Source organism: Procambarus clarkii, chromosome 52, assembly GCF_040958095.1.
Source record: "Procambarus clarkii isolate CNS0578487 chromosome 52, FALCON_Pclarkii_2.0, whole genome shotgun sequence".
Taxonomy (NCBI): domain Eukaryota; kingdom Metazoa; phylum Arthropoda; class Malacostraca; order Decapoda; family Cambaridae; genus Procambarus; species Procambarus clarkii.
The window spans coordinates 31,424,383-31,447,484 of record NC_091201.1 but is presented as its reverse complement, the minus strand read 5'-3'; the positions used below and the strand labels follow the sequence as shown (position 1 = coordinate 31,447,484).

The 23,102-nt window shown below is 39.8% G+C and overlaps 1 protein-coding gene and 1 long non-coding RNA gene across 3 annotated transcripts in view; both read left to right on the top strand.

Moving 5' to 3' along the window:
- LOC123763529 (receptor-type tyrosine-protein phosphatase epsilon) overlaps positions 1–13,095 on the top strand; it is a 104,717-nt gene extending 91,622 nt beyond the window's left edge. For both annotated transcript variants that reach the window (XM_069304627.1, XM_069304628.1), the window contains 2 exons: positions 2,241–2,295; positions 11,849–13,095. In XM_069304627.1, coding sequence (XP_069160728.1) covers positions 2,241–2,295; positions 11,849–12,057 — 264 coding nt within the window. In that variant the 3' untranslated portion in view covers positions 12,058–13,095. The remainder of the gene's footprint in view (positions 1–2,240; positions 2,296–11,848) is intronic.
- A 923-nt stretch (positions 13,096–14,018) lies between these two features.
- LOC138352259 (uncharacterized) lies at positions 14,019–16,491 on the top strand. The gene is made up of 2 exons (XR_011222731.1): positions 14,019–14,665; positions 14,708–16,491. It is a non-coding gene; the product is annotated as an uncharacterized lncRNA (long non-coding RNA).
- The last annotated feature ends 6,611 nt before the right edge of the window (positions 16,492–23,102 follow it).

Genomic DNA, 23,102 nt, shown 5'->3' with positions numbered 1-23,102 from the left:
TTCCAGTCTTTTTGTTCGTATTGTATTTATTTTATAAATAAAAAAACTTATGCCTCAGTGAATCTAGCACTAACTAGGAACCCGGTAGTTAGACAAGTGCTGTGGGATGCATCCGGGGGAAAAAAAACATCGTCAAACCACGGCCAGAGCAGGCTGAGGAGAGGAAAGGCGCCAGCATTAAGAGGACTCTATAGTAAGAACCCCCTCGCCAGCCTGGGGCCTCAGCGTCTGGATAACAAGGCAACGACACACTAGGCCACAATCTACCAGCCCAGAAATATGCCCAAAACTTCTGCTATTAAGGCACAGATCTACCGCTACTGCAACAATGGCAGGAAGAATAGCTACGTAACACAAGTACATATGCATCCGGCCAAAACGCTAGTCACCAAAACGTTCGGGAATCTGGGCCAGTCGCTAAGTATTGTATTCGCAATCACACAACTAGTGTATCAAACTCTTCAACAAAAAGTCACGCTTCGGAAAAAGGTATCACTCACTACCCGGGGGGAGAAATCACTCGTAAACCATCTCGCACGGAAGGAAATTGAATCCGTATCTGGATGGGAAAAAGGAAACGACATATAGAGAAAACACGCTATGTGGGTGGAATTAAACATAAATGGAAAAGAAAACAATGATCTCTCTCGTAACTTCCGCTACAGGAATTGTCAACACTACTTATATGTAATATATGCAGGTCTTAAGATCCCACCAGGTGGAGGAAACTTGTGGCAGCCAAGGCTGCAAGGTGGTGTTCGTCCGAGGCAACGATCATGTCTTGTTCATCTCTTCAGGCAGCAGGTTGTTGGTCTTTCGCCTATCTTTAGTTCACCACATATTCCCAGACAAAAGCTACACAAACACGCGTCAACACTCACAGTAAGTTTGTTTATCACGAACAAACCAAAGCAAGAAAGGAGAGGCACTGACGATATTACTGCTAGCTCACGAAGGCGAGTCCAGACTGCTCGCCGTGTGTTGTCAGGTTGTTTCCCTAGAGTCACGATGTGTTGCGGGGGCGGCCGACCACCCAATAGGTAATTTATCAGGAATTTCTGTTTATGACCCAACCCCTGGTTCCCAAGCTGTTCTCACTTCACAGAGACAGATTTTGGTCCTGACTCTCGGTAGCATGGGTCACAGAAGGATTGTGCACTTCTCAAAGCTTCACTAGACTATCTTACATACGGTATCTGTTCATGGGGTTCAACCACTGCAGATTATCTCAAGCCTATCATTACTCAACAAAAATCTGTTATTAGAGGTTTACAAAAACTCTGTCTTCAGACAACTTGTTCCTAAATGCTAATCTTTATCTGAACACTTTTTCTTGATAGGTCCATGATCACCACATCAGAAATAAATATCTCTTTGATATCCCCAGAGTCAGGCTAAATCTGTGTAAACACTCCATGCAAATAAAAGGGTCCAATCTTTGGAGCTCACTCCCTGATGAATTAAAAAATTGTCCAACCTATGCCCTGTTCAAAAAAAAAAGTATCTAATTTCATCCTCATAGTTTCCTACCTCGTGCTTCAAACTCACTGTATCTTGTACTACCCACTTCCCCAATATTAGTACCTAAGTTTAATTAAGTACTTAATCTTTACCAGTGTAATCACATGTGTCAATTTATATTGCTAGTGTAATCACATGTGTCAATTTATATTGCTGATATAAAACCTTGCTACAATGTAATTTGTCATCTTACCTGATATGTTAGATTAAGGACCTGCCAGAAACGCTATGCGTGTTAGAGGGCTGTGCAAGAATGTAAAAATTTCACTAATGTGATCTCACCAACCCATTAAACCTTCTTGTAAATAAAATATTATTATTATTATTATTATTATTATTATTATTATTATTATTATTATTATTATTATTATTATTATTATTATTATTATTAGACCGCAAGCTACAGCTAGCTACTTAATTGGGGCAGCACGAGAAGGGTGTTTCCAAGATTGTAAGATGTTAATCCTTGTTTGATAGTCTGTTCACTTGAGACAGTTACGTAGTCCCAGCTGCGTCTGGATACATGTAGGAGGGGGGTGGGGGATGTGGCATATGCTGTTGGTGGTATGCTTTACACACAAGATGATGCAAAATTAATATTAAATTCAATATTTGATTCTTATATAACCAGACATACGTAGCGTACTTGTTTATTTAGCCAGACATAACCTTTTGTACATTTAAAACGAATATTTTATTAGTTGAATTTTGCTTTTCAGGAACAGTATGCTTTTATATACAAGAGCGTGCTCCAGCATTTCGAAAGTATTTCAGGTGAGTTATGTTGCCTTTGTGATTCATACATTCATATTTTGTTATTTTCATGTCTATCTATATTTATAATTGGAAATGTTTCTCTTTGAGGTTGGAAGAGACTAGCTTCGCTCAATCTTTCCAGTAATTCTTTATCAATCATTCTCAATCTTTATCAATCATTTATCATTATAATTCTCAATCTTTAACAATCTCCGTGGTGTAGTGATAAGACACTCGCCTGGCGTTCCGCGAGCGCTTTGTCATGGGTTCGTATCCTGGCCGGGGAGGATTTACTGGGCGCAATTCCTTAACTGTAGCCTCTGTTTAACTGGTACTTGGGTATGCGTACTTGGCTGTAACAACGATTCTTCGCGGCGGGGATCGTATTCCAGGGACCTGCCCGAAACGCTACGCGTACTAGTGGCTGTACAAGAATGTAACAACTCTTGTATATATCTCAAAATAATAATAATAATAATAATAATAATTACTATTGGGTCGGGATTAGCGCGAAAAAATGTAATAATGCTAATGTTACCCCTATAAAAATCTCGGAATACCATATATATGACTAGACTGAATTATTATTATTATTATTATTATTTAGCCATACCAGAAACTGCATGTCCGAGCACACCAAAATTTTAAAAATTCTAACCATAATACTAACCCTTTAAACTTATAAAACTTTGATTATATGGTTTTCCTTTGACTTTATCGATTGTGCATTGATTATCGCGTATGCATGAAGTGTTCTATATAAATTATAATTATAACAAGAGAGGGAAGTTTTGCTCCCATGCTCAAGGAGAAGAGTTCTAGTTTAGTTCATTTATTATGCACCCCATACCCATCTTGTGGGCGGTAGTGGAAAGGGTTACAGAGGCACATAATGGGCTCAGGGACTGAACCCCACAATTCATTTAGCTAAGCAAGTTACAATCTTGATGAGCTAGTTACAAAATTCAATATAAGTCATCACATCAAGGAGAAGAGAAATGGAGATTTGCGCTCGTCCTGCAGAAATTGTTCGACTCTCACATTTTATATCTCGCTTGATTTGGCGTTGGACTTAATTCCTATAAACATATGGAAGAATATTATTTTATCTGAATTTACCTGGGGGCACTATCTTTCTAGTGGCCTCGACAAGGACAGGAAGCCGGCGGCAACCACAATTGCTTAGTAACCAACCAGCAGGTATAATTTGTTGTTGTTGGTATGAAGAACACCAAATTATTCTTGCTGGTTGGTTAGTAAGCAACTGTGGTTGCCGCCGAACACAGTCCAGAATGTGTGATCACTCTTTAGTTTTGTTGACGCTCTTATTACAGTGTAGAAAAGGGTCTGCTTATTGTTGCTCAGGTTTTATATTCTTAGCTTTATTTTTTGTAAATACGGTAGTCTTGACGAGATCTGTTTTTCTAGAGCAACTATATACTTTAAGGAGAATTCTACTACTATTCTACTTAAATAACATTCTGATATTTAAGAACATAAGAATGAAGGTAACTGCAGAAGGTCTTTTGGCCCATACGAGGCAGCTCCTATTTATAACCACCTAATCTAATCTCATTCATATATATATATATATATATATATATATATATATATATATATATATATATATATATATATATATATTAGTATATTTTGGTAGCAGTCTTTCCTGTAGACATATATTATTAAATATGACCGAAAAAGTAAGATTAATAATTCTAACACGAATTTTCTCAATCTTTCGTACATTACGCTTCACTGTTGGAGGTAAATCAAAAATCACTTCTCCAAAATTCATTTTTATTTCTAGTCTGACGCGACACGGGCGCGTTTCGTAAAACTTATTACATTTTCAAAGACTTCACAAATACACAACTGATTAGAACGTATCTCTGATTTTATATCTACATTTGAGTGAGGTGGGAAGGGTGATGTGGCATTAACACAAGACAGAACAGGAGGGGATATTAATAGGGTATTAAAAGTATCAACACAAGACAGAACAGAAACAATGGGTATTGAATAGAAGTGTTTGTAGAAAGCCTATTGGTCCATATTTCTTGATGCTTCTATATTGGAGCGGAGTCTTGAGGTGGGTAGAATATAGTTGTGCAATAATTGGCTGTTCACCCTTCCCACCTCACTCAAATGTAGATATAAAATCAGAGATACGTTCTAATCAGTTGTGTATTTGTGAAGTCTTTGAAAATGTAATAAGTTTTACGAAACGCGCCCGTGTCGCGTCAGACTAGAAATAAAAATGAATTTTGGAGAAGTGATTTTTGATTTACCTCCAACAGTGAAGCGTAATGTACGAAAGATTGAGAAAATTCGTGTTAGAATTATTAATCTTACTTTTTCGGTCATATTTAATAATATATATATATATATATATATATATATATATATATATATATATATATATATATATATATATATATATATATATATATATATATAATATGTAAATCACGAAAATTACCACGTGATGAAAAATGTAAGAGTGTCAGACCACGACCAGTTAGGTACTTAAGGAAATTTCTGTTTCAATTCTTCCTCCGTGGTCTGACACTGTCTCATTCATATATATGTCTCACCTACACGTGAAACAATCGAGGTATCCTACTTCTATTATGTGGAGTGGACTGCTAGCTGTCGTGGAGGGTGGACGTGTTCACTGCTCTCTCCGGCAGTTGGTGGTTGTTTGCCATTTTGGCCGATTGGGGGCGTGTGTGTCTCTGCCCGCCTGTGTTGACGTGGAGTTCACGATGGGGATCCCTCTTCCCCCTGTACTGCGGGCTCAGTCTGCGGGCCTCGAGTTTTCCGGCCGGGCTGGGTACCCAGAGATAGCGCTGTGTGAGTTGCTTCATATCCCTGTGATAAACATATATGGAGTCGAGCTGGTGACGGCACGTCGAGCGATAGTGAAGTTCACGGAGGAATTGGCGTATCGAGACTTTCTCCGTCGATACGAGGGGCGGACATTACCCCTGCCGGATGGAGCGGGCACTGTGACCCTCTCTGATCGGAGTGGTGCCATCACTTACGTCAGTGTGCATGGGGCTCCATTGGAGTTTCCGGAGGGTCTGCTACGGCGGTACTTCGGCCGGTTTGGCGCAGTGGTTAGTGTGCGGGTGAATGTGGTGTCTTCCAGTCCACTTAAGGGTGTGAGGACTAACATTCGCACCCTGGGCATGAGGCTCCGGGAAGATATTCCATCCTCTGTGCGTCTTATGGGTTACAACGTTCGGGTGTTTTACGCCCGCCAGCCTTGGACGTGTTTTTCGTTGTGGGCCATCAGGCTGCTGACTGTTCTGCGCCTGCTGTTGCACCCGTGAACCTCTTCAGTGAGGAGGATTTTCCACCGCTTCCTGTGGAGGAGGATTCGGTGGATGTGAACGTCTCTTCAGCCGTGGATGTGCCTCCTGTGTCGCCTGTTGCGCCGCCTGGTGCGCCCCTTGTTGTTGTCGCCTCTCCTCCGTAGGTTGTGTCGTCGCCTGGTGATCGTCCTGCTCCGACTAGTGTCCCTGAGGTTCTTCCGACTGCCTTCTGCTCGAATCCCCCCCGTCTTCCAGTTCATCCTCTGCTGTGTCTGACCCTGTCCCTGCACCCTCGCCGTCTGTTCCGGCTGTGCTGGGTGATGGGGTGGATCCGGCGCTTCCTCCTGTGCCTGGCCTGGTGCCCCATGTGGTTGAGGATGCTGCCGTTCTGCGACGTGCATCGGTTCGCCCGGCTTGTGTTGCATGTGTCTGAGTCAGCCTCCGGGTCTGATGATGTGCGGCCAGAGCCTAAGCGTTCCCGGCGTTCTTCTTCAGCATGGGCAGACGTTGGCGACTTCGACGCTTGTGGATCTGCCGGCGACGGAGGGGTGGCTCCGGTTGCGTTGCATACTACGGTGATGGCGGAGGTGCATTTGCCTGAGGATGCCAGTGCCCGTGTTTCGGCCTCCACTTCAGATATGGTGTCTGCGGCCCCTGCTTCGGGTGCGTCGCCTGCGACGGATGGCTCCGGTTCTTCGTGGGGGGTGGTTCCCCCTGCTGAGGTTCGTGGTGAGCGGGGTGGCCTGGTGATGGCCACCCCGATGGTGTTGAAAAAGGCTGCTCGCTCTGGGGGTTCTCTAACCCCTTCCTCGTTCCCCGTTTCATCGGCTGCGGTCTTGACGCCTCTTTCATCTCCGGCTGTCTCTTCAGTGTCTCCTGCGGTCTCGGTGGAGGTGTTACCATCTCGTCGATTGTCCCCTGCTCCTGTGCGTACGGCGACGCGGCCGTCTCGGCAGCCCTCGTACGTCGCTTCATCGAAGGACGTGGTTTGCGCTCCCCCAGCCTCGTTATGCGACTTGCGTCGGTGAGCTTAAAGAGTGACTGTTTCCACCTGATCTGGAGATTCCCGAGTTTATGAAGGGCCCACGGCGGCATCGTCCCCCTACTTTTTTGGGGGGGACGTCTCCGCAGCCCTACTTTATTGGGCTGCGGAGACGTATGGTCCTGTCTCAGAGAAATGTATTCCTCACTCATGATTCCTTTGTGCATTGTGTGTTGTGGGTTGTTTCCATTTGTGTGCATGGTTGTGGGTTGCGGATCGGGTGTGTGTGAGTGGGTGGGGCGGGTTTGTTTCCCGGTTCCTGCGTGCTCCGGTTTGTGGTTGTGGGTTTATTTGTGTGGCTTGTGTGTGTGTGTGTCCGGTTCCTGTGTGGTCCGGGGTTTGGTTAGTGTGTGTGTCTGGTTGTGGATGTCATGTTCTTGTGTTATGCTTTGTGGTTCTATGTTTTTATGATGCTGTTGTGCGCTTGTTTGTGTAGTGTTGAGTGCCCTTCAGGCTGTTGGCGTGACCCGGTCTGGGTTTATGCTTTTTGTTATGTTTTGCCATTGTGCTTTTCTTGTTGTTTGTTGTATACTTGTATTCCTTTCTTGTTATTATTATTATTATTTTCGTTTTGTGTTGGTGCCTCTCCGTGTGTGTTTGCGGTGCTGGTAGCCTTGTTCTGTATATTTAATGTTTTGGTGTGTTATTTCTGTATGGTTTTCCGCTATGTTTAACTTAATCTTAAAATGCGCCAGATTTTCGAAAAGCTGATTTTAATAGGCTAAGAAATTTTTTGGGTCAAATAGATTGGAAAGTCTTGGGTATGGGGTGTGGGCCGGTCTTGGAGCGAGACATGAACCCAGCGATAGGTGACGTAAAAGGGGATTTCGATGTGGATTTAATATATTTTTTTGAGATTTTGAGATATATACAAGAGTTGTTACATTCTTGTACAGCCACTAGTACGCGTAGCGTTTCGGGCAGGTCCCTGGAATACGATCCCCGCCGCGAAGAATCGTTTTTTCATCCAAGTACACATTTTACTGTTGCGTTAAACAGAGGCTACAGTTAAGGAATTGCGCCCAGTAAATCCTCCCCGGCCAGGATACGAACCCATGACATAGCGCTCGCGGAACGCCAGGCGAGTGTCTTACCACTACACCACGGAGACTGCTAAAATATAACTTATTTAAGAAGATTCCAAACAAAGCACAGGAACGTAGTATACCATACAAATTGAATAGATCGAATACTAATGACCCAAAGTGGATAACAAAGAATTTGAAGAACCTTATAGGTAAAAAGAGAGCTTTGTACAAAAGGATTAAGAATGGGGAAGTCAGTTTAGAACAGGAATTCATACAACTGGTTAGAAATGTTAAAAAAAGATATTAGGAAAGCAAAAAGAAACTATGAAATTCGCGTAGCAGGGCAAGCGAAGTCAAATCCTAAAGGTTTTTTTCAGTTATATCGAACTAAGACTAGGGAAAGGATAGGTCCATTAAAATCTGAGACAGGTCAAATAACGGATAATGACAAAGAGATGAGTAGTATTTTTAACAAATATTTTATATCTGTATTTACTAAAGAAGAACTTAACAATATGCCTTCAGCCGAACAAGTCTATGTGGGTGGGGATGAAGACAGGTTGACTAGTTTAGCAGTTACCAGGGAGGATGTAATTAAACAATTAGTAAAACTAAAACCAAACAAATCCCCAGGGCCGGATGAGGTGTTTGCCAGGGTGCTTAAAGAATGCAAAGAGGAGCTTTCCGAGCCACTGTCTACCATATTTAATAAATCAATAGAGTTAGGCAGAGTGCCAGAGTTATGGAAGGTAGCTAATGTGGTACCAATTTTTAAGAAAGGAGATAGATCACTTGCGTCAAACTATCGACCAATTAGCCTAACGTCTATTGTGGGAAAGTTACTTGAATCAATAATTGCAAATACAATTCGTCTCCATCTTGAAAAAAACAAATTAATAAATGAGTCGCAACATGGTTTTACAAATGGCCGTTCATGTTTAACAAATTTGCTAACTTTTTATTCCAGCATAGTTGAGGCAGTTGATAGTGGTAAGGATTGTGATGTTGTGTACCTTGACTTTAGCAAAGTTTTTGATACAGTGCCACATGAAAGACTAATTAAAAAAATAGAAGCTCATGGTATTGGGGGTGCTATATTAAGTTGGATTAGGGCATGGCTATTCCAAAGGAAACAGAGAGTTAGTATAAATGGGGTTAAGTCAGAGTGGGATAATGTTGTTAGTGGAGTACCTCAGGGCTCTGTCCTGGGACCTCTGTTGTTTATAATATATATAAATGATTTAGATTCAGGTTTGAGTAGCAACATCTGCAAATTTGCAGATGATACAAAAATCGGTAGGGAAATCAACACGAAGGAAGACTCGCTATCACTTCAAGTTGATCTAAATAGGGTTTTAGAATGGTCAAAAGATTGGCAGATGCAGTTTAATGCTGATAAATGTAGAGTTTTAAGGCTAGGTAATGATGATAGAGTTACAAGATACGAGCTAGATGGTGTTGAGATTGCGAAGTCGGATTGCGAAAGGGATCTGGGAGTTATGATTAGTAAGAATTTAAAACAAAAGGATCAATGCATGAATGTTCGTAATAAGGCGAATAGGACACTGGGATTTATTGCAGGCGATGAGTCACAATAACATGGCTGAAGTATGTTGACCAGACCACACACTAGAAGTTGAAGGGACGACGACGTTTCGGTCCGTCCTGGACCATTCTCAAGTCGATTGAGAATGGGATTTATGAATCGAAGCGTTAGTAACAAGACACCTGGTGTGGTTCTTCAGCTATATCTTGCTCTGGTTAGGCCCCATTTAGATTATGCAGTTCAGTTTTGGTCGCCGTACTATAGAATAGATATAAATTCACTTGAATGTGTCCAGCGTAGGATGACTAAGTTAATTCCCCAAATTAGAAGTCGTTCATATGAAGAAAGATTAATAAAGCTTAAATTGCATTCACTGGAAAGACGAAGAGTTAGGGGTGACATGATAGAAGTTTACAAGTGGATGAATGGACATAACTGTTAAATAAAGGAGTGCCTGTACTATGGGGCCTAGTATTATCTGGATGTAGGGGCAATAGTAAGCATTAAGAGTTATCAAATATGGGAGAACTAAAAGGCCCGGCCCCCAAAATAAACTATCCACAGTAATAATAACTTGCTACTAGACCATGTCAGACTAGAGGTTGATCATAGCACTCCCACACAGGAAGAAGGGATACTCCGTTACTACTTATTTATTTATTAACCCCTTAACAACCCCCCATATACATTCACACCAATAACAAAAATAATAATTACTTTACCACACTATCTTACGTTAAAAGCCTTGGTCCACATAGACAGGATGCAAGGTTTTACATTGAACACAAGCTAGGGTAAAGTTCTACTAGGGAAACACTTGAAGCTAGTCAGCTTAGGGTAGGGAGACCACGTGGTTCCACTGGGACCCCCCTTAGAATACTTAGTAATATAAACTCTAAAAACACCTACTACACACAAAGTATACTACTCTACACATAGAACACGTGTATGCCAGAAACTGAATAATGTACACAGTATATACTTGGCTTGAATTTCAAGACACAGAAATAAGAAACGTGGAGGAAGGGTAGGAGGATCCTGTCCACACCACGCCAGCTCAGAGAAAAGATCGAGTCTCAGTCTCCTTTCCCCCAGCTAGCTCGCTGCCGGCAGACTGCTCAACTAATCGTACCGCAGCCCTATACCAAGTTTACTCAGGTTTACTTTACAAATGATTAGAAAGTATTAGTAAACATAGTTGGTGCCTATGTTATTATTTAATAATCAACCCCAAGCTCGGTCTTAAATGCTCTTTGAAAAACAAGAATAGTCTTACGTCTGGCAGGGAAGATACAAACAAGTGCACCTCGTGATGCGTTTTCAATACTAAAAGGCAGTTTATTAGCTCAGTTTTGACCTCTGGTTTCCACTGAGGAACCCAGGGTCATAACAATAACAAAGGGGATATTAATAGGGTATTAAAAGTATCAACTCAAGACAGAACACGAAACAATGGGTATAAATTGGTTTAAGTTTAGATTTAGGAAAGACTTGGCTAAATACTGGTTCGGTAACAGGGTTGTTGATTTGTGGAACCCATTACCGCGTAACGTGGTGGAGGTGGGATCCCTCGATTGTTTCAAGCGCGGGTTGGACATGTATATGAGTGGGTTTGGGTGGTTATAGATAGGAGCTGCCTCGTATGGGCCAATAGGCCTTTTGCAGTTACCTTTGTTCTTATGTAGTCCATTTCATGTGGTCTCCATCTCATGTTGGCCTCCGAATGCATGATAGAGCTGATAAGTTAGCCAAAGAATCTGCCTTTAAAGGAGCCGTTGAGTGTAACCTTGGATTGTCAATGAGCAATCTGAGAGCAGCAGTACACCGAGAACTTCAACAAGATCTTGTAGATCTGAGGCAAAGTGAAATTGACACCAGTAATTTCATCTATCATCATACTATCATGCAAGAGGAGCCACACATCTATGGATCATGCAATAAAATCAGCAGACTTCTAGATGTTACTACTGCTCGGCTTAGACTCGGTTACAAGTATCTCTGGGAATTCTCATTATCTGCTGATGTAGACCTGACCAAAAGTAAACTGTGTCAACAAAATTATTCGCACACCCTCCGTCACTATGTGATGGAGTGCGAAAAAATACGTGAATTTAGAGACAATTCTATAACCAATGTTCCAGCGATGTGTAAATATTTCATTCAAAATGATCTGCTACCAGAAATTTTAGCCAAACATGCCCAGTTTGCTAACTGTAGGTAGTAACTGAGTGATTGTAACCTATCCACCGCTGCCCACTGGATGGGGGGCGGTGTGCAGGACAAACATATCAATTGTGACACTAGCTCTCCACATGTCAGTTGCTTAATTTAGAACCTGTACTTGAGGTCGATCTCGAACCCATTGTTGATGTGACGACTTATATTGAATTTTGTAACTAGCTCATTAAGATTGTAACTTGCTTAGCTAAATGAATTGTGGGGTTCAGTCCCTGAGCCCATTATGTGCTTCTGTAACCCTATCCACTACCGCCCACAAAATGGGTATGGGGTGCATAATAAATGAACTATATACTATTTATACTCGTCTAACTTTTTTTCCAACTTCATTCCAAATATTTTTAGAACTTTTCTTGCTGTGATACTTTATTATTAAAATATTTATTACATTTTGCAGGGGTCAAGTCTGATGACATAAATGAACCGAACTGCACTGCTCCAAAAATTCCAGACATTGTTTCCAGTGTTCGAGGTCTACCCTTTGAATGTATGGCTGAAGATAGCTGCATAGACATTCCTGCTGAAAAGTACCCAGATCCTCCACCTTTCCCTGCTGGATATGCAGAGTCCTCCTCATGTGACGAGAATTGTAACCTTAACACTTGAATTTTGTTGGAAGTTTTTTCAAAAAGTACATTTTCAAATTTAATGTGTAGTATTTTAAATAGCTCAGTACCACTTGCTAATAAGTAATGAAAACTAGCTTCAGACTGATTGCATTGAAGTTTTCCTTGACCATAGTTCAACTATAAAAAACTTGCTATGAAATATCATAACTGAAGATTAAAATATTAATTATATAATTACAGTACTGTATTAAAATATTAATTTGTTCATGCTTTATTTGTATGTATGATCTGTTCTGAGCCTTCTAGATGTGTATGAACTGTTTTATGCCCCCATACCCATATAATGTGAGCGGTACTTATTGTGAATCCCATTATGATTGTGAATCCCTGCGAGTGGTAGTTTATTTCACACCTCATACTCATCATGTGTATTCAAAGTGAATTTGATGCAGGTTAGCTCCTTAATCTGATGTAAATCAAATTTTCATATTCATTGTCATGTCTTACAATTATGCTGTTTATTTTATATATATTCCTTGTTATTCATAGGCTATGTTAATTACCCAAAATTAATGTTTTATACATTGTGTAAATCTCGCTATTCAATTTAATGTTATTCTTTTGCAAACATGTCACCACTTTAATTGTAAATTTATATTAAAATTGTAGTTATTATGACTATACACATGTTCAGTTCACCTAGAATAGAGCGTTTCTGTCCGAAACGCTATGCATATTAGTGGCATGTCTAGACACAATAGACACTGCCTATTTGATATATAGAGTACTGAAATTTATAATTATAATAATCAGCATTACTATTTTCTTAAAATAATTATATACAGTATATGAATTTTGTAAATAATGGCAACACAAATAAACTGGAGTGGAGGAATGTTCAGAAGTTACAGATGTTGGACAGACTACACCAGGCTGAAGAGAGAGCTGCATGAAAGAGCAGTAGTGATGACTTGCATATTATTGCAAGACAATGGTGAAGTATGAACATGAAAAAATTGAGTTTCAGTATAAAAAAGTAGTTAGTCTGAGAAATGTGTGTGGTGTTACAAGAAAAGAATAAGGAATGAAAATGATGCTCAGTGCAAAATATGGTTTGGGAAATATGAGCGAATGGTAGACCAATAGTGTAAAAGGAGGAGGAGGCTGGGAAGCAGATATGCTAATATGGCAAGGGTGTAAGAATAGTGTGAACAATCCATGAAATATGATAAAGCTGGGTGGAAGCAGTTTACAGAAAAACTCACTGTATTTGCTTGTTGCCATCTTTTGATAATTACTTTTGATAATTAGTATTTGCTTGCACTGTATGTCAACTCATAGGGGGGCATGTACACCTGGTCTTGTGAGGGAGTGGGAAAACATATAACTATTAGTGTGGTGGTGGTTCTTGTTTATCCATCATGCTATGTAGTGTGAATAATGTACTAATGGAAAACACACATTTTAAGATTCCAACATTACTACCTGTATATTATTCCCCATATTTTGTCCTAAAGAGAGAAATAATGCTTTGTAAATTATTATTGTGTATATTCATTATTAAAATATTACATATTGAGCTCTCTAGTTACTGTATTTATAGGGACTACTGTATTCATATAATATAGTGACTATCACAATATCTAAGTTGCAAGTAAAATACCCAAGAGAATGTGTACTCTACATGATCCACATTTAAATAAAAATGATTTTGTATAATATAAACAGAAGCATTCTCAAAGTGTTGCAACAATTTTCATTGATGAAAAAGTGAAACTTGCCATCGAAAATAAACATTAAATACTTCTCTGTATTACTGGATCATATAGAAAACAATTTACATAAAATGTAATGGACAGGCAGATTAATTTTTTCCATGTTAAGTTGCCAAAAAAAAATGCTATTAGAAAAGGCTGGAAGCCCATTTAAATTGAAGCAATAAGATCATAATTTCTCTTGGTACTGTACTATTTCGAAGACAAGAAAACAACATTAAAAATTCATACAATTCAAAAGCAAAAAAGCTAAATTGATTAGGCTAATAAATATATTTAAAACTAATTACAATCATTTTGGCAATTACCAAACTAATATTTACTTTTAATTCAGCTTTATTACAAACACCTACAAAATGTGAACAAAATAATTTATAAATAGTATTATCTTGTATAGTAAACAACTGCAGTATAGCATGCACAACTCTTTATACCTAGACCAACTCTGGTTAAATACTATAAATATTTAACATTCAAATGATAATTTTTCAAAGCAAAAGGCTAAGTAAGGGGATAATCATTAATTTTTCTGTAGTTCATTACTGATAAATGAAATAATGCAATCTCACGACAAAGAAATAAATAAATTTATACAAATTTTATGTAAAATGTAGCATTCTTTATATTTCTTACAAAAATATTTATATGCAGCACATATCTTCCTATCTTGGAATACAAACTTTCATAAAAACTGCTTTCAGAAATTATCAAAAGTATGTTCCTCAGTATATAAGTGGTGGTGTATCCCCATCATTGGTTATCTAAAGCGCCACTGTATCACCCACTCATAGGCATCCAATCATGCACACTTTGCAGACAACCACTAGCAAGCACCCAGTACCTAGACATGCATTTACTCATCCACAACAGGCATTTACTCATCCACAACAGGCATTTACTCATCCACAACAGGCATTCAATCTCCTATCTTCACATATCCTTACAAGTGTCTTAATCACCGCCACACATTTATGAAGAAAGGCAGACCCCTAAATCTCAATACAGGAGAAAAAGTAAAATGTGTTACAACAATTCTGTAACACATACCATGTTACAAAATACTGCTAGGCATTGACAAGGTCAACAAAGATTAATTCAAGGAATGAGACCAGAATGCAAGGTCTCCTATGGAAACTGAACATGCAAATGAACCAGATGTACAAAAAAAAATAAGTTTGTATTACAAGGACATGGTTAAATGAACCAAGAGAAGAAGTGGTGGAGGTAGACTCCATACAGTATGACAAAATGTGGGGTAATGCAGTCTTCCACCAGATGACTAATAATTAAGAGGATATGCCCAGGAACTGCAGCACATTCCTTTTAAACATGCATACAAGTATGATGACCAAACCACACATCAGAAGATGAAGAAACTATGACATTTTGGTCGGTCCTGGACCATTACAGCATCAAGTTGTGTGTTGATAATGATAACACTATTTGATAGTGATCCAGGATGGACCGAGACGTTGTCATTTCTTCATCTTCTGATATGTGGTTTGGTGGTCATATCTTCAGCCACGTTATTGTAACTCGTCTTCTGCATACAGTATATACTGTACAAGTATAGTATACTGTATAGTCAAATACATCTGAATCACTCAAAACAGAGGTATTCAGCAATATAACCCACCAACATGCCATGCATTCAGTAACCCTTCTTCATCCCTCACATACAGTTCATTTTGTCAGGATAAGAAGCCTATGTATATACAATATACTTTAGGCTTGTATTGAGGTCTCACTAGGGTTAAACTATTGACCTCGCCCAAGATGAAATCACACAACAGTTGCCTATTTCCCAGGTACCTATTTGCTGCCAGGTAAACAGACACGAGGTGAAAGAAAACATGCCACATTTCCGTTCTGCCCAGGGATCGAACCTGTGATGATCAATTACGAGATGAGAATGTAGCCACTGTACTACAGTCATTCATCTTTCAATTCAGACGCATCCAATCATCCACCCACTTGCATCCAATTCACATGATATGTAAAAGTAATTTATAAAAATAGTTCCCACACCTCCAAATGCATGTACATAACAATCACGATTCATTGCTGACAAAAAATGTATTTCATTTAGATTTGTAAAATGTAACCCTAATTGTTGATTGGAATGTAGAAATTGATGTCAACGCCATGTGTAATGAAGTCCTTCCTACTTAATAATGGGCAGATACAGAGAAGGAATATGAACACAACCTGTAAGGTTTCCTAGATGCATTATATTTTCTTCTCCAAGGCTCTGTATTAACAAAAATTAGTTAATGCATTTATCTGTTGTTAATTATATAAAATGCCTTGCATGTTGTTCTGATTATTTCGAGAGACAGGGAGAGCATTTCTTACCATTTAGATAAGGATATTTTACCCTATGGAATATTTAATGTTAAGAGAGGATATTCTTAAATGCATCATTATATTTGTAACTGATTTTGAATGTACTTTATGTACTTTTACCTGAATGAACATTATCTTATCTAATCTAAAGACCCAAAGCCTTGGAGGAGAAAGTTTATTTGGATTGTTTAGAACTTAATTATTTCACTCTTTCAGACACATGCATGTAAATTAGTTTTAGAAGACTGTATATGTAGATTACTGTACTTTCAAGAAAATTTGCAATTTTATGTCATACTGTAGAATACAAAAATTAATACAAAGAATAAATATTTAACCCTTCAACTTTACTTACACAATTATATTTTGCTACCAATTTCCATTGTTTTTATTAATAAATTACTAATATGTTGACCAGACCACACACTAGAAAGTGAAGGGACAACGACATTTCTGTCCGTCCTGGACCATTCTCAAGTCGATTATGGTCCAGAACTGACCGAAACATCGTCATCCCTTCACATTCTAGTGTGTGGTTTGGTCAACATACTTCAGCCACATTATTGTGACTCATCGCCTGCAAATTATAAATAAATCTGGAATTATACAAAAATCTTAAGTTTCAAATGATGTTGTTTAAATCTTTAAACCTTCTGAATACAGTACCAAGAAGTAATTATTAGAGTACAACAGACTCAGAAGAGTTATTGTAGTGATCTAATTTGGACCAGACAACGTTTTTGCAATACATTTTAACCACTGCACTGCGCAAAGCGCCTTTAGGCGCTCTGAGATTTGTGCTTTTAGTTTTTTAATTAGGCTATATTTTAATATTTTTAAATGTTTTCATTACTCTTTCTGTTTTGAAATGGAAATAGTTGACTTTTGAAACATTTTGACATTAACTTTACCTGAACAATTATAAAAATAACAAATATATCCTTGAGAATTGCACCAAGACATTTTTGCCGAAAATGGGTGAGCAGTGCAGGGGTTAAAATCACTTGCTTCTGTTATTTATCAAGTGGAATGTGGGAATTATGCTGTCATCAGTCGACAATACATTACAAAATATGAAATTATTTATACCATAATATACAAGAAACTATTTAACTATTTTTCACTGTAAACTGCCATGATTTAAAAATTATATATTTAGAAAAAGATTAATTACCTTTTAACACATTGAAATAATACAAAGTAATTAAGTACCATAAGACATTTAGTTTCGTATTGCAATGTTTAAATAACATTTTCATTGCTGTTTATACTTCTGGTTACATTGAGATATGCACTTTAAATCCCACATTACACTAGTTTCTGCTCTTGGCAAATACTAGCAGACATAAAAAAAAAGGTTTTACTTGTTTTCATTTAGTGTCAATGCCCAAGATGTTGCAATGTCAGATAAATAAAACAAGATAATGTACAGTACTCTAGTCCAACAGTGTGATAGAAATTTTTAATAGTTGCAATTTTTTTTATAAATGTATGAATTGGCAGGAAATAAAGCCCTGCACTGCACACCTGTTTTTGGCAAAAACTTCATAGTGCAACTGTTAAGAACATATTTTTGTTGTTTTTATAAATGTTTAGGTAAATTTAATGTCAAAATGTTAAAAAACTCAACTATTTTAATTTCAAAACAAAGGGATGAAAACATTAAAATACTGAATAGCCTAATTAAAAAAAAACGACAACTCTCAAAACAGCATTGGTCGTTTTGCGCAGTGCAGTGTTTAAACAAACATCAGCTTACTTAATACATTGTATTCATGTTGAGGCAAAAAGATAAAGTAGACCCTTCACAAACCCAATAATTTCTGATCCACCCAATTTACTTTCTCCATACACACGGTCCACAAAGCTGATCGGAACCTGAAGAGCGAGAAACCACATGTAAGTAAACTCTTAAATCACACACAAAACAAGTTTCAAATCAGTCAGGGTAAAAATTGCTAATTGCCAACCATATATGAAATAAAACATTAGCACCTACAGTATAAAACTAAAACTAAAACCCCCTAAAAATTTAAGCACTCTTCAAATATATTATAATTCCATGCTGAAATTCAGACGATATTTGTGCATGTATGCAAGTATATATGAATGAATGCATACATATATATATACAGGGGTACCTCGGTTTAAGAGTTTAATCCATTCATGGAGACAGCTCGTAACCCGAAAACTCGTAAACTGAAGCTAATTTCCCCATAAGAAATAAAGGGAAATGAATTAATCCGTTCCCGACTACCCAAAAACTTCATTTCAAACTCAATTTTATACCTAATTCATCCAAATCTACACTACAAAAGTATGTTCAAGTTATTACTTACCCTTGCTGATGACTCCAGTTGGCATATGCAAGATGGTGAGGAGAGGGGAGGAGGAGAGGTGTTGCTGTTTGGAAGGCAAGTCCCCTTTCCATTATAACATCAGGCAGTAAAGATTTTTCTGGAGTGTACTTTCTGGAACATTTTGCCTGCATACCACTAGGACCTGCTTGTGGCTCACTGCTTGCTTGTCTTACTAAGAATCTGTCTAAAGACACTTGTTTTCCCTACATTTTAACACTTGTCTGTAATAAGACATCACATTGTCATTTAAAAGGTCAATGCAATGGCCTGCTACAGTTTTATCTGGGTGAGTTTTTTCAACAAAACTTTGCAGTTCTTCCCATAATTCACACATTTTCTTAATGAGGAAGGGACATCCTCTACTGCCTCTACTCACAACTATTTCCTTAGGTTGAACCTTACCACTGGCTTTCTTAGGACCCATGGCGAGATATATAACAACTTATGCTCAAATGGCCAAAAATCCATCAAAAAAACTGTAAATCCTTGTGAAGAATTCAGGCGGGATAGTCACTGGAAGTGAGGCACTGGTAAACTGAGGCGCGATCGCCGTGTCACCACGCGCTAGGTCGGCCTGTATCCGTATCAACAAACTGGTAACCCAATGCAAATTTTCCGACCAAATCAGGCTCGTAACCCGAAAAACTCGTAAACAGGGACGCTCGTAACCCGAAAAACTCGTAAACAGGGACGCTTGTAACCTGGGGTTCCACACACATGAATGCATGCAAGTCATTATAAACACCCATTTCCAATTTGATTTTGGAATAAATTATGCACCATACAGTTTTTGGTTTAAACCAGTGTCAGTTGTATACAAACTCAGTAGAAAAATCATCAACAAGGTAAGGTAATTATCAAAAGAAGGCACCAAACCGGGAAGGCTATGTAGCACCATCAAAGTGCGAAATAATCAGAGGGCGCTAAATATCACTAAGAATGCCAATACGAGAACAAAAACGCATAAGGCGAACGATATCAAAAGTATCTGATTCACCTAGAATTCTATCGAGGGTCAAGTGTCCGCGAGGGACGGTCAGAAAGCAAGACACACCCTCATCCTGGAAGTCAGGACATTCAACAAGGATATGCACAACTGTAAGAGGGACAACACAATTTGGACAATAAGGAGCAGGGAGGCGCTCCATTAAGTGACCGTGGGTTAAGCAAGTATGGCCAACTCACAGCCTTGCCAAAGCAGTTTCCCACCGCTGGTTACGGTGGTAGGAGGAAGGCCACGGGGGGGACACTACGTTTGAGAGTACGAAGCTTGTTACTAACTACAGAGGACCAACAACCCTGGCAACGGGCAAGGATGGAGGAATGAATAACAGGATAAAAGTCGGAATAAGGAATACCTTTACGGGAGAGGGGACAAGAACGGATAGCTTCCTTAGCGGCAGCATCCGCACACTCATTTAAAGAGACACCAATATGGCTGGGAACCCAACAAAACTCAACCGACTTAAATTTACTGTGGACAAGAAACAGCCAATGCTGGATCTCGATAACCACTGGATGAACCGGATTAAAGGACCCGAGAGCCATGAGGGCACTACGAGTCAACAACAACGACAAAGGAAGATTGACAACGAGAAAGCAGGAGACGAACAGCATAGAGAATAGCATAAAGCTCCGCTGTGAAGATGCTAGTCTCCGGAGGTAAACGACGCATATAAGTGCAATCAGGAAAAACAACAGAGTAGCCAACACCGTCCGCAGACTTAGACCCATCAGTGAAGACAGAAACGGAGCGGGAGTCAGAAGAAAAGTGCTCAAGGAAAAGGCGGTTTAGAACCGTAGGAGGGGTAAAAAGCTTTAGTGATGCGGGTCAAGGATGTACAAAACTGCGAAAGGGGGACTCTCCACGGGGGCAAAGAAGGAACAACACGAGGAGAAATATTAGAAATACGAACGGAAGGAGAATCCTGTAAGCGAGATAACCGGACAGAAAGAGGCAGGTGGTGAAGAGGAACAGCAACCACAGGAGGGGTAAAAGTTAAAGCACGACAGAGGCGAGAGGAAGGGTGGTGCAAGGACCGCCCAAGATAGCAAAGACAGTAGCGATCACGGCGGTCCCGGAGAGATAGGAAGCCAGTGTCAACATACAAGCTGAGGACGGGAGTCGAACAAAAGGCACCAGAACTGAGGCGCAACCCAGTATGGTGCAAAGCATCAAGACGGCGAAGAGTAGAAGGAGAAGCAGACGAGTAAGCAACCATAATCGAGCTTAGACAGGACGAGAGAGGAATGTAAAGCGAGGAGTGCGCGCCTATCCACGCCCCAAGAAGTATGGGACAATACCCGAAGGAGGGTAAGGCCCTTAGAGCACTCAACACGGAGGTAAGAGATATGGGGAGACCAAGACAAACAAGTGTCAAAGAATAACCCCAAAAGCTTTGCAGAATCTTTGTACTCAAGGGGATGACCATAAAGTGACAGAGGGACAAAGAACGACCTGTTTCCGAGTAAAAGTCATGGCACAAGTCTTAGTAGTAGAGAACTTGAAGCCATGATCGGTGGCCCAAGACGACACGGCATCAATCGCAAGTTGAAGCCGGCGCTGAAGGAGAGGCGAATCATCACCCTGACAGCAAAGGGCAAGATCATCGACATAGAGAGTGGAGAAGACGCCTGAAGGAAGAGAGGAAAGAAGACCATTGAGGGCAACCAGAAAAAGAGTGCTCAGAACACTACCCTGGGACACACTTTCAAATTGCTGAAAAGAGGCAGAGAGAGTGGTGCCAAGGCGCACCCGAAAGGAACGACGAGAGAGGAAGCTGCGGAGGATGAGAGGGAGATGACCACGAAGGCCAAAATAATGAAGCTGGGATAGAATATATCGCCAAGTGGTGTCGTAAGCCTTTTCCAGGTCAAAAAGGACGGCAACAACGGAGGTCTTGGCAGCAAAAGCAGTACAAATATAGACCTCCAAGTTCACCAGGACATCTGTTGTGCTGCGGCACTTGCGGAAACCAAATTGAGAAGGGGAGAGGTGATGGAGTTCCAAGAACCACATCAGACGAACGTTAACCATATGTTCAAAGAGTTTGCAGACAACTTGTGAGGGCAAGAAGGCAAAAGTCCTTAGGGATGTTCCCAGAGACCCTGGTCTTTCCCACCAGAAGGTCGGTGGGAAAGACAATCGGAGGCGAGGGGGGGGGGGGGGGAAAAATGTAACATAAGGAAAAGGAAAAGACTTCCAGCACAATTAGTGAAGATGGCAGCAGGAGCATAGGGATTCAAAAGGACAAAGGATTGTCCCTTGGAGCAGAACACTCCGGCAGCCGCCCACCAAGCCCCCTCACCCTTAACCCTTACACTGCTCAGGGGTCCTGGGGACATTTACACCCCTGTGCGCAAGAAAAAAAAATTTCAAAATTTGTTTTTCGTCTTCTAAACATTTTAATTTGTGTCCCCTGAGCACGGAAAAAATAATAAAAAAATCGTAGGTGACATATTTTGGGCGCAATTGACCGAGGAAGTCTGGCAAAAAGTGGGTGTTGACAGAGCGATCGTCAGACCCGGTCAGCGTCACCCGCGCTGACAGATGGGAGTTACCACAAAGATATTATTACCTAATTGTTTCAATGTCTCCGATTGATTTTTTCTTAGTTTTTTGCAGTAATATTATTCAATAGTGTGTATTGTAATATATTTATATAATAAAAGTGGTGAATAATCGCTATACTCAAAAGTATGATGTGCATATTAGTGATTCAATTATTATGTTTATAAAACAATAAACATATTGTTTTGCTGCTATTACACTCTATACACAGGTTATATATAAGTATCTGCATGTTTTGGTCACCATAACGAACCACTAAGTTGGTATTGAGAGTCGAAAAGCAACGAAGAGTTACCGCCACACACCAGCCAGCCACTCGCTGCCACTCCCTCAACACACGCACTAAACTTTCTTCCCAATAATACCATTTGCGATGTTATTATGCTATATACAGACGTTATATATAAGCATGTATATATTTTGTTCACCACAACTATACAGCTAAGCTGATATAGTTAGTTCAGACACTAAGAGTCGTCGCTATACACAGCTAGCAGCTCCCTCACTCTTTCAAGGTCACACGCATTAAACTTTCTCCCTCAACAATACTGTTTGCAGTGTTATTACCCTATATACACATATTATATATAAGTATCTACATGTTTTATGCACCGTAACTGTACACCTAAGCTTGTAGTGCACCCAAAGAGCATAGTGGCCACCCTCTAAACAGCTAGACAAATCGTGCAGACGACGTCACCTCCGTCACCCATATGGCTCCTCCCAGCATAATTCTTTTGTTGTTATTACACTAATACACACACATTATATATAAGTATCTACATTTGTGTTCACCATAGAGAACCACTGACCTGGTATGGTGAACGCAAACAATAAGAGCTACACAGTCAGTAAACGATGCTGTCTCCCACCATCTCTCAGCATCACTCCTCCCACAGCGCTAATTATTACAACAATCCTGCTATTATCACAACCCTGGTTATTTATATCACAGTCATGGGTCATCTGTAATATTGTCATCGCTAAATAATAACAATTATATATTTTGACATTTTTCGGCATGCTGTGG